The 12,657-nt window shown below is 38.1% G+C and overlaps 1 protein-coding gene across 5 annotated transcripts in view; it reads right to left on the bottom strand.

Annotated features, from left to right (window-relative positions):
* Positions 1-12,596, bottom strand: part of LOC144374946 (transport and Golgi organization protein 1 homolog) — a 100,652-nt gene extending 88,056 nt beyond the window's left edge. For 4 of the 5 annotated variants that reach the window (XM_078037668.1, XM_078037669.1, XM_078037671.1 and 1 more), the window contains exons 1-3: positions 12,522-12,596; positions 9,957-10,171; positions 8,155-8,204 (exon numbers count right to left, since the gene is read on the bottom strand). In XM_078037668.1, coding sequence (XP_077893794.1) covers positions 8,155-8,204; positions 9,957-10,123 — 217 coding nt within the window. In that variant the 5' untranslated portion in view covers positions 10,124-10,171; positions 12,522-12,596. Of the gene's footprint in view, positions 1-8,154; positions 8,205-9,956; positions 10,172-12,521 lie in introns of those variants that run through there. The other variant, XM_078037672.1, reaches the window with a different exon arrangement.
* Between the last annotated feature and the right edge of the window lie 61 nt (positions 12,597-12,657).

Consider the following 12,657-nt stretch of genomic DNA (forward strand, 5'->3'; position numbering starts at 1 on the left):
ATGATTAAAGCTTTTGAAAAAGTATATGAAAATTAGATTAATGAGCTCTCACTTCTATTAGGATGGGAAAGTAATGATGGTGCAGCAGAAATTCTTTGGGGCATGAAAAAAAGAGAATTCAATGTGGAACTTAAAGAGCGAGAGGCAATGGAGGATATTTTGGCAAATGTTAAGCATAAATAGAGACAGAGAAGCAATAAAGATCAGAAGAGGTAGGAATTGTGTGAAGCGAAGGAATTATGTGAACAAGTATTAGTGGGGCTGAGTTTGTTCCTACAGGGAATTTGGAAGACTATTTGTGATCATGCTTGGAAGAGCTGGGGGACATATGAATAAATATTGAGTTTATTACATAAATAATAGAATATTTTCTTACTTTTGTGGGTATGGCATGGTTAAATGTTTATTTTAGAAACTAATGCTTGTGAGAGGGGAGAATGGCACACTTGAGAGAGGCTCATGACAGGAAGAGCAACTAGGGGCAGGTCACTGTTCTCTAGGCTAGAGATAAGAGAAAGGAGGGTTGTAAGCACTGGCAATAATGACAAAATGAGAACTCATTCAGAAAGCAGAATAAACAAAACATAATAGTAAGGATTTGATTTTTATTTGGTTTGTTGTAGCTAAAATCACAAAATTTAGAGATTTAAAATTGCCTATAGTTATGTCTCAATTATGGTAAAAACTGTTTTAAAATAATTGAATACTTGGTGTGTCACAGCAACTCATGTGGTGGGAACAGCAGCAGTGGCCAGGCAGCACAGTTTCAGAAGGTTCCTGAGAGCCACTACCTGCAGCACCTGCATGAGCCTTGTGCTCTCAGCCAGGAAACTCCAAAGGAAGGTCAGCTCTGAAGAATGTGAGGCTAAGAAGAAGCCCAAGAGGAGGTCTTCCAGGCTGTCTTCTCTGACTGCTGCTGCCAAGGCAGATGCCAAAACCAGAAAGGTTTTCTTTCATAGTCAGCAAATGGAAATAGTGATGTGAATGAATAACTGTGATATGAGGTAATAAATGCAGTTTTGAAAATGTTTCCAAAATAGAACTGATGGGAAGCAGCAAGTCATCAAGGAGACTGTATAAAGTGTATGTTCACAAAAGGGAGATTGTTATAAGGATCCCAAAGAGGAGTTGGATATTTCCAGATGGAGCAGAGTGAGACTGAGAGGTCTGTGAAAAGAAAATAGGATTTCAGGAGGTGCATCATCATCTGCCTAACTACAAATATATTAGACAGTTAAGGGAACTGAAAGACTTTAATTTGATTGAAATGTACAATATAATTCTATAACAAAGGGAAAATAGGCAAAAGAGAAATTAGAGAGTACATTGCTTGGTCCTTTAATAAGTAAAGACAAGAATAACATAGGGACATTTACATTTTAGAATAATCTCATTGGCTTTATTGCTGACGATGGGATAACAGATGTAAGACCTATGAATGAGGGGCTCAGAGTAGAGTTTACTATATTTTAGCAGAGAGATGATACAAATTTTACTGTCATTATCAGTTACCAGACGATGTTATTTAGAGTCAACAAAATATGATTACATAGAGAAGTAAATTGAGAAGTAAAGTTGATATATGTTTGATTTGATATATTTTGACCTGGAATTTATATATTTTAAAAAACCTTTTATAATTTACACTAAGTGTTTGCTGTGCCTCTATAGATGAAATATTTGAAGGATTTACTGAGTCTGACAATTTTAGTGTTTTAGCCTCCTTATTCATTAATATAAAATGTTACATTTTAAGTAAGGGAAGTATTTTTTGTTTGAATTACTGCTGTCTAAAAAAGATATTTAAATGATTATATCAAACAAGAATTTATTATGTCTGTTTTTATTATTTAATTTTCCTTTTAATGTGTTATGGAAAACAAAAGTTTAATAATGGAAAATTACATTTATTTTACATAATTTTGGAATAATTTTTAGCTAAGTTATCTAAGGCAAAAAATAAAAAGTAAAGTTTTAGAAAGCCTGATATGTGGTAGGAGGTGGGAGAACTAGAGGTGTGCAGAATTTGTGGTTAGACACTGATCCTTCCCATCTCTTCCAGATGCTTCCCTTATTCTTACCATTTCTCCAAATTTGATATTGATAATCTCTTCTCACATTTTTCCGAAGAGGCAATTACATTACTTTCTATGATTGCAGAAAGTTATGATTACATTATATTAGATTTTGACACTAAATCATACACTGGTGAGAAGGCCATACTCTTCATTTGGTTTTTATTTTCATCACTACGACAATACAAACGTGACTCCCATTCTGTAGTCACAAGTTACTTCAATATTCTTAGTAAAACATAACAGAAACATATATAAGTTTTATTTCTAAGATCTCCTGAAGGGAGACAATTCTTTGTTGTATACTAGAGCTTTTTTCCCCAAGTTTTGAAAAGCAAAATGTCTCCAGGTATTGTCAACTATCTCCTAGGCTATGAATATGGGGGAAGAGGCAAAAACTTCCGTGATCCAGATGCAAAAGAAACATTAAATGTTTAAAGATATTTCATCTTTTAAATTTTAATGAAATGCCCAAACAGAATTCTTTTTTTTTAATTTAACTTTTAGTTGTAGTTGGACACATACCTTTAGTTATTTATTTTTATGTGGTGTTTAGGATTGAACGCAGGATTAGGATTGAACTATCTAAGCAAACACTGTATCACTGAGCCACAAGCCCAGCCCCTCTTAAATATAATTACTGTCTAAAGAAATATGGAAAGAAAAAAATCATCACTTTATATGCCTGTAGATATAATAGATCTACAAGTGGTTTTGTTATATCATATTTGTAGAAAAGAGGAGAATGAAAGATAAAGTTTTCCCATTCAGTTTTCTCAATCTGAATGCTCTTGTACTCTAAGCAAGACTTGTTGATTTTCCTCATAATTAAACATAATCTACCTTCTGTTACAGCAACACATTCAAGGAGAGAATAAGGTACCAATCATTTACTTGCAGAAAGAAAATTAACAATTTGCTTCATGTTGCTATGAAGTAACCATTTAGGTTTTTAAAAAGTACACAAGGTTTTCACCCACTTTCTCCTTACATTATCGTCACTGAACATAATAGACAGCTAATAAAAATGTGACCTTATATGGGGGAGATATTATTTTCAATCAATCACTCCTTTGGATAAATGTTTTGAGTCATTCAATGGTAACTGAGTCCTTCTGCTCCACTGGCATATATGGGAGACACAATTAGAATTACTGTAATTATCAACTACTTCCTATAAGCAAATAGAAATGATAGCTAAATAATCTTTAAGTGAATAATATTAAATATCACAATTATGAAAAAAGTAAAGAATATGAGTTATTTAATTTTTTTTTCGAATTCCAACTCACTGTTTTGCCTGGAATTACACTACATTATGTTGAAGTAATTGGTAAACTATACTATTATGAGTGTAAATTTTACAAATATTGAAATTACTGCATTCTGAATAAAATCACAAACTCTTAAAATGGGATAATTAAAGAGGGGAAAATAGTAACTAATACAACTATCTAAAAAAATTTATTATACTTTACTGGGCAGTCATAGTCATAGTAATCTTATAAATATTTTTTAAAACATTTTTTTGTAGTTGTAGATGGACAGAATGCATATATTTTATGTTTTTTTTTTATATGGTGCTCAGGATCAAACCCAGTGCCTCACACATGTTAGGCAAGCATTCTGCCAGTAGCGTCAGCCCCAATCCCCAGGCATTCTTTTTAAGTATCATTAAGTTTACATGTATTTTTTTGGAAGGGATTGAGTATTTGTTCATCTATGATCAACACTTTTAGGCTAATTTTCTGTTTTAACTCAAGTTTTAAAAAAACCTGCTTTTATTCACATTAAAAACAAACTGCTTGATATGTACTCAATAATTAGATGATGAATTAAGATGTAATTATTCCAATAAGTAGGATGTGGATGCACTGGAGCAAACACCAGCAAGAGTGAGGACATGCTGCTAAACTGTCTCACCTACTTTTATCATGCTGTATCCACTTTAGGGATCCAATTTATGTGGTAAACAAAACTTTCAACAAATTCATTTCATCCTCACAACAATTATACAATGGGGAGATCAACTTAATCTTCATTTTACAACTTGGAAAACTGAAGAACAAAAATATCCCATAACTTATATAAAGTGGCATGCCAATAGTGGCACAGCATGGATCTGAACAGTCTTGCTTCAGTAGCAGGATTTTTCCAACCTCAATAGACACACAATTCAGTTAGCAATCTTATTAAATTCACATTCGAACTCAGTACTTCTGGTTAGGGGAAAACAACATTCTGATTTTTAACAATCACACCTGTGATACAGATGTTGCTAGTCTGAAGATCACCCTTTAATTAGCAAAGTTCTAATCTACACTGGACAATAGAGATATGGCAACCATCAGAAACAAAGTTTATCCTCAGAAAATTATTCTTATGTGCAAATTGCCAACTTCTTATTTAGAACTTATGCTACTTCTTTTTCTTTCTTTTAAAAACAAAAGTTAAGGGCTGGGGATGTGGCTCAAGTGGTAGTGCGCTCACCTGGCATGCGAGCGGCCTAGGTTCGATCCTCAGCACCACATACAAAGGTGTTGTGTCCGCCGATAACTAAAAAATAAATATTAAAAAATTCTCTCTCTCTTTCTCTCTCTCTCTCTCTCTCTCTCTGTCTCTTTAAAAAAAAAGGAAGTTAACAAAATTTGCAAGTATTATAATATTTACAAGTATTATAGTAGCTAATTTCAGGTTTTGATAGTCAACATATGATTAATATAAACTTGAAACTGTAATATCTACCCCCCATAAGGCCTTCCCTTCATCCAAAAACGATTTACAATTACTCTTAAATATCTTCTTTAACATAGATTCAGTCCAAACCCATTAATATTTAGGAGTACATGTTTGTACCCTCTATACAGGAAAAGAAATTCAAGGTTAACTTAGAAATCCAGCACCTTTCCAAACTTTTGCTGTTTACACAAGTGCTGACTCTAAGTGGAAAAGGAAGCACATCTTTGATAAATAGAACGTAAATGTCAACACATTACTAAACAACTCTCGTCCATAACTTTCTGTAAAACAAAGGGATGTTCATAATAATTTCCCTTCATGCTCACTGGTGAATTGATTTTTATACCGTAATCTAAAATATAGAATGTAAAAAGTATAAAAGTAAACCAAAAAACATATATTATTTCCCTGTGTTTAAAATGCATTGGCCCACAGGCCTTCAATACTTAAAACCTAAAATACCATCAAATCATTAGAAATTAAATCTTTATCAACCTTTTTTACTAAAAGAAAAAGAAGTATTCCTATTGACATATAATCAAACACTTTTAAAGTCATGCATTTAATTTGACAATGATATCTTCCAAAGGCCATCCTGGATGTGTATATTAGACCTAATTATGTAACTAAAGAATAACTTATTAATTAAAACAAAAAATGGGATTTAAGACAAATCTCCCTAGTACAAGTAATTCTGGTTTTCCTATATCTCATTCAACATTTTCCTGAATGTACCCAGATACACTTAACATTTCTTCCCTGAGGGATAATTAACTGCCACATACTTTGACAAGTTTACACACACACACACACACACACACACACACACACACACACCCCTTACCAAAAGCCATAATTAAATAATTGCACCTGGAAGTAGCAAGCATAAGGTTTCAAAGTTCTCATGCAATATTAACACACAAATTCTAAATATACTTATGATTGTGGAATCCCATTTTTAATTACAACATAAATTAACAAATCTAAATAATACAATTACCATAAAGCTAAAATTCTCATTTATGCAGCTATGAGTTAAAAGAAATATAATACCACAATCTATTGCATTTTCTGGCATGAAAGCAAAAACACAATACAAATGTAGGCTTTTCTATCAAAATTACAAGAACTAACCTTCTACCCAGAAAAATCCAAAGACACACAAAAGCATCTGCATTATTTTACATATGAGGTGTATGGAAAAAAGTCTCTCCCCAAAGTAGTAAGAAACAACTTCTAATTTCCTAAGAAACTTGTATTTTACATTTGTTTTTTTTTTCCTGAATCACTTACACAGCCACAAAGAAACTCAGATATTAAAGAACTAGAGAAGTTAAAAGATGTCCTTTTCAATAGCCAACAGTCACCAAAGACTGTGACAAAAGAAAATAGATATAAGTATTCCATGTTACTGTGCACAAGCAAGCCCAAAGTTTTACTGCTTCACTAGTTAAATCACTAATATTAAGCATTATTTCATGAACCTAAATGAAATCTGGTATATAAAGAGAAAAAAATATGTGATAAGTGAAACTTACTTTCTATTTCACAGAATTATTATTATTATTTTAGATTATTTTACTTCATCTAAAATAATCCTGTGACCTTGTGGAAACAGTCCTGGGTTAAACACTTAAAGTACATTCCTTTACCAAATGTACCAGTACATTACTGCTCTGAAAGTATTCAATATGTCTACTATGTTCTCTAGATGTAAATTCATACACTGGTTTAAGCCATTTTCAGAAAATCAACAGAAATTATGAGAATATATTCTGAAAGTTAAGTGATTCTTCCACAGAGCAAATTTAACTTGACCTCCTAAATGGTACAGATTTGACACACCATTTAGAAGGCTAAAAGAAATACTGATTTACTTCTTCTCTAAAGCAATACTGTTCAACAAAATTATAATACAAGTTACACACATAATTTTGGATTTTCTAATAACTATGCTAAAATGATAAAAATACAATTTTTAAAACACTTACTAAACATGCCAAATATTATTTCAAGATGTAATAAATATCTTTAAAATATTTATTCTTTTACAAATATTTTAAAGATATTTATTACAAAATTAAGTTTTCAAAATCCAGTATGCATTTCACACTTACAGCATATCACATTTTCAACTAACCACAACAACCTGGTCCATAGTCAGAATGTGGCTAGTGGCTACACTATTGAGCAGTATACTTTTTAAGTAATATTTTGAGATCTGACATACCACTCTGTTTATAATTAGTTCACATTCCTGTCTCCTTTTTAAACTGAAATGACTGTGACTACAAATATAAGCAAAACTGTTAATTCACTGGATAAATCAGGATCAGATCCCCCTTATCTGGGAATCTGGTTAACACACATAATAAGTAGCAAATGGATTTTTCTTTATTATGTCTCAAGTAGACTTCAGAGATGGTGCTGATCAACATGAGAAAACACAATTTGTAGCAAAAACACAGGTTAAACACCAAAATATTTTTATATCAAATCATAACACTGCCTTAATTCTAGCATCCCTTCCCGTCTCATTCTTGAGCACATACTTCTATGCAATTTATTTATAATATTGCTCTCTAAATTTGATAAATTTTGTCAACCATACAGTCATCATTCAAAAATGAACAGAACACTATATAAGACACAAATGAAAAAAAGTCAACCAGCTACTTTTAATACAATTTGTCAACCAATCTTAAATTCTGAGTTTCACTGAATTTGATTCTTCTCACAATTCCAATTAATTTACTGCTAAGAATTTTCCCAAGTCATTAGGATATTTGTTTAAAATGTAAATAATTCCAACAATGTGTTTTCTAGAAAATAACAACTACAACCATAGCTTAGCACATAAAATTTGTCCTTTAGGCAAGTTACTGAATAAATCAAACAAAAACAACTATACTCCTGTTTAATGCTTTTACATTTTGTAACACCATATTCAACAATTTATAAATTTGGAAAATCAGTTCAGATTGCACACAAGCACTAACTTTAAAACTTAAAATCTTACAGGTTTCTACAAAATACTTGTGAATAAATGTATTCCACAGAAAAACAACAGAAAAATCAACACCAGTCAAACAATTCTCAGCAAGAAGCACAAGATCAGTATATTCATAAGTACAGAATATATGATACATGCTCAAGAGTATTTTCCCCTAATTTAATTTAATTCACCTAGGCAATTTTTGTTTAAAGCACTTGCAAAGCTTTAAGGAAGCAAACATAGCTAGCTAGCCTCTTCTGCTGCAAATACATACAAGGATAATACATTCATCTCCTGATATCGTTCCACAATTTAGAAATCAAAATAACAAAATTTGTTTCTTACCTGCAGTTAGGAGAGGGTTAAGGGTTATTTCAGCTAGTTCCTTCTGAATTCTATTAGTGAAATGGGAACAGACAAAAAGGATTTCAGACAGTCTACAGAATAACCAGAAAATCAGAATGCCCTCTACCATCATGCAGGTAACTGCGAGGCTGGTTTTGCCTTCAGTAATCCTAACATGGCTGCTTCCTCTTTGTTCTCAGAGGCATAACCCAAACTCCTTAACAGAAAATTGCAGCTTTTTTCTCACTTGTTACTGTAAATAGGTAAGTCATTTACACCTGATTTGAGAAAGTCCTCCACTACTACTCAACAAAAGGATATAAAATCTATTTTAAAACTCTTTTTACCAAAGAAATTCTCTTTTCAAGCTTATATGCAAATGAGACAAAACGGAAGGAGGAAAAGCACTAGAATATTTTTGAAAAAGACTTCAATCCACTTTTACTGTGGTAAAAATTAGAAAGCTATTGCAAGAGCACATTAATAGTTTTGTCAATATTTTATCTGTTTAAAAAAAGTTTAAAATTTACAAATACCTTTACCAATGAAAAACTTCCAAGGACTATTTTAGCAATCTTACTTAACCATTTATTTTCTCTGATCTTAGGTACAGCACGTAAATTTAAATTTCATACTCTTGGAGGAAAGAGGGCCTTAAGGTAAGGGGAAAAAGAGCATTTCTCTGATTTTCTTGAAATTTAAAATGTTTTGAAAAGTTGTTTAATGTTCTCTCCACAAGATTACAACACACTGAGAAGAATTTTAAATTATTTCAAAGACTGCTGCTATTCAATATAATATTCTCAAGTTCATTAGTGTTTGATTAATGGTGCAATGACTGTGAAAATGTATAGAAAAATAAGAACATGAATCACCATAAAATGCAATAATTGATCAGTTTTTATATTTCCTTTTTCTTTTAGTTGTGATCAATGAAAAACCACAAAACATCAACATTAGGTAATGCATAGGTACACTTTATGTTTGATACAAGAGTTCTACTCAATACAACCACTATCACTGATGGAGTCCCATTGATGGATTTTTTTTTAACCATCATAAAAAATAAAAGTCAGCAGGAAACAAATAATCTTTCACTTATAACCAACAAAATGTTTTTTTCCTGCTATTGATTTTCACTACTATGTCAAGAACATCCAGGAGTTTTAAAGATGTGCAAAGTTTTAACAGCAAAGTGACACTTGAGATTGTTAATGGCTACTTTTCCATTTTATTTGTTCTCACAAGAACAAAGAGGGATAACTATAACTACAAAAAAATTATACCTATTATGCAGGATTTAAAGACTTGTTTGTAAAACTAAGCAAATTTAAAATCTGCTTTCAAAAAAAGCCAAGGCCTGACATTCAACATTTTTTAGCAAATATAAACTTTTTTGATCATTTCCTTTCATGAAAAGTGACATATTTCCTTTTATGAAGTTGCCACCACAGATGCCTGGACTGACACCCACGTGGACACGAGCTAATTTCACTCAAGAGTATAACTCACAAAAGGAAACATCCCCAATGTACCATCTAACTCAGTTTCACAAATTTTCCTTGCCAACTCCTTAAACTCTCAGGATTAGAATTCAGTCTCTAGGACTCTTGCTGAAATTACCAAAGTACAGAATAAGTTTGCTTAGAAGCATAATTTTAGTGAGAACGTTTTCATGCTCCCTAAAGGATGACAATTCATTCAGGTACAAATAAAATTGTTCATGAAGTATTTCTGGAGTATTGTTCTTGATGTAAAAATAAAAGCATCCAATTGCTTGAAAGACAACCTGACAATGTTACCTTTTAGCACTAGTGGATAACTTAGCAGTGGTTTTGCTAGAGAGTTTGGTGCTCTTCTTCCACTGGGTGGCAGAAGGTTCTTTCTTCATGATCTTCAGGCTCTGGAGCAGCAGGGTCTTGCTGGTCGGAATCTGAACTGCCACTGCTGGTGCTGGGGCTGTCATCATCGGACATTTGCTTATCACTGGCCATTTGATGAATTATCACTTGGAAAACTTTTTTAAAGAGGAAAGAGAAGAGGGAAGAAATGTTAATCTAAGAAATCAATCAACAGCTTTTCCTTATCTTAATATCATTCTCAGACTGTATCTCTATAAAAAGGCTTCAAAAGTGTTCACATTTATTGTATGAAAATGTTACTGGGGATAGGATGAATCTTACAACGCCAGCTCTCACGGATTGTCCGAAATCACCCACTCACATTTTTTTTCCCATTCCTTGGATAATCTATGAATTGTCTACTTTCTCAGAAGGCATGACAAAGATTTGCCGGGGAACTTAAGGCAAGGAGTATTAACAACATAACTGTAAATAACAGACTGTTATGAAAAATGTTAAAAAGTCACTACACGTCTAAATATTCACAGACTGACATGGGTCAGAGCTACCAAATTCCCTTTCCCAGAGGAAAACATTCCCTGTTAACCACTCATATGCTTATTTAAGGTGAACATTCCTCTTTTAAACACAACACTGGGAAATTTAAAACTCAACTAACAATCTTCCCTAGCCTTTTCCACAGCCAGCAGTGAAGATTCATCCAGCCGCCACCATGGGAAAAGCAGAATCCAACTGCACTTTCTGCAAAGCTCCCCACGTCACCAAGGTTCCTTGCTCAATATTTACATCATGGGGAACATTTTATCCAAAATTAATGAAAAGAAGGGTAAAAGCCCAAGGAAAAACAACAAAGCCCCAAGAACTGCAACAAATGTGAGCGCCCTCCTAGGCGAGCCGCAGCTGCTGCTGCCAGTGTCCATGCAGCCCCGCGGCCCTTTGTGGGAAAGGCCGCCCACAGACAGCTCCCCGCCCCAGCCGCCAAGTAATAGGAGCAGCCAAAAGGCCCCGCAGCTCAGGGACACCGGCGTGGACGCCCGGCGTGAACCTAGCTGTCGCCCCCCTAACTGCCCACGCCCCAGGACCCCAGCCCCACCGTCCTACCTTGCCTCCTGAGGGAAGCTGCCGCCACCCCTACTGCCACCGACATGGAACCCAGGCCCCCCGCCTTACCTCGCAGCGGGAATGAAGCTGCCGCCGCCACCGCCCCAGCCAAAGCCCACGGGGACACCATCCCCGCTGCCCTACTTCCTGGCGGGAACGAAGCTGCCGCCACCGCCGCCCTAACTGCCCACGCCCAAGGACCCCAGCCTCGATGCCCTACCTTGCCGCCTGAAGGAAGCTGCCGCCGCCCCTACTGCCCCCCACGTGGACCCCAGCCCCACCGCCTTACCTGCAGTGGGAATGAAGCTGCCTCTGCCACCGCCTCGGCTGAAGCCCACGCGGACACCATCCCTACTGCCCTACTTCCCGGCGGGAATGAAGCTGCCGCCGCCGCTACCACAACCCTAGTGCCCCCAAAGCCGACCGAGGCGGCGGCGGCAGGACCGAGAACGAGGCAGCGGCGGCGGCAGGAACGATGCGGCGGCAGCAAGGCGAGGCCGCTGAAGTCGCCCCTCGCCCCCCTGGCTGCCACCCCCACGCTGACCCCCACGCCAACCCCCACCCTCCCTCTTCCTTACCCCGCGGCAAGAAAGAAGCAGCTGCCACAGCGAGGCAGCGGCAGGACCGCGACCGAGGCGGCGGCGACAGGACCGAGGCGGCGGCGGCAGGACCGAGGCGGCGGCAGGACCGAGACGGCGGCGGCAGGAACGCGAGGCCGCTGAAGTCGCCCCCCGCTCCCCTGGCTGCCACCCCCACGCCGACCCCCACGCTGACCCCCACGCCGACCCCGACCCTCCCTCTTCCTTACCTCGCAGCAAGGAAGCAGCCGCCACAGCGAGGCGGCGGCAGGACCCAGAACGAGGCGGCGGCGGCAGGACCGAGGCAGCGGCGACTCGAGGCAGCTGAAGTCGCCCCCCCCCCCGCTCCCCTGGCTGCCAGCCCCACGCTGACCCCCACGCCGACCCCGACCCTCCCTCTTCCTTATCTCGCGTCAAGGAAGCAGCCGCCACAGCGAGGCGGCGGCAGGACCCAGAACGAGGCGGCGGTGGCAGGACCGAGGCAGTGGCGGCAGGAACGCGAGGCCGCTGAAGTCGCCCCCCCGCCCCCCTGGCTGCCACCCCCACGCTGACCCCCACGCCGACCCCCACGCTGACCCCCACACCGACCCCGACCCTCCCTCTTCCTTACCTCGCGGCAAGGAAGCAGCCGCCACAGCGAGGCGGCGGCAGGACCCAGAACGAGGCGGCGGTGGCAGGAACGAGAACAGAGGTGGCGGCAGGAACAATGCAGCGGCAGCAAGGCGAGGCCGCTGAAGTCGCCCCCCGCCCCCCTGGCTGCCACACCCACGCTGACCCCCACGCCGACGCTGACCCCCACGCCGACCCCACCCTCCCTCTTCCTTACCTCGCAGCAAGAAGGAAGCAGCCGCCACAGCGAGGCAGCGGCGGCAGGAACGCGAGGCAGCTGAAGTCGCCCCCCCGCCCCCCTGGCTGCCACCCCCACGCTGACCCCCACGACGACCCCCACGCTGACCCCCACG

Source organism: Ictidomys tridecemlineatus, unplaced genomic scaffold (assembly GCF_052094955.1).
Source record: "Ictidomys tridecemlineatus isolate mIctTri1 unplaced genomic scaffold, mIctTri1.hap1 Scaffold_97, whole genome shotgun sequence".
Lineage (NCBI taxonomy): Eukaryota > Metazoa > Chordata > Mammalia > Rodentia > Sciuridae > Ictidomys > Ictidomys tridecemlineatus.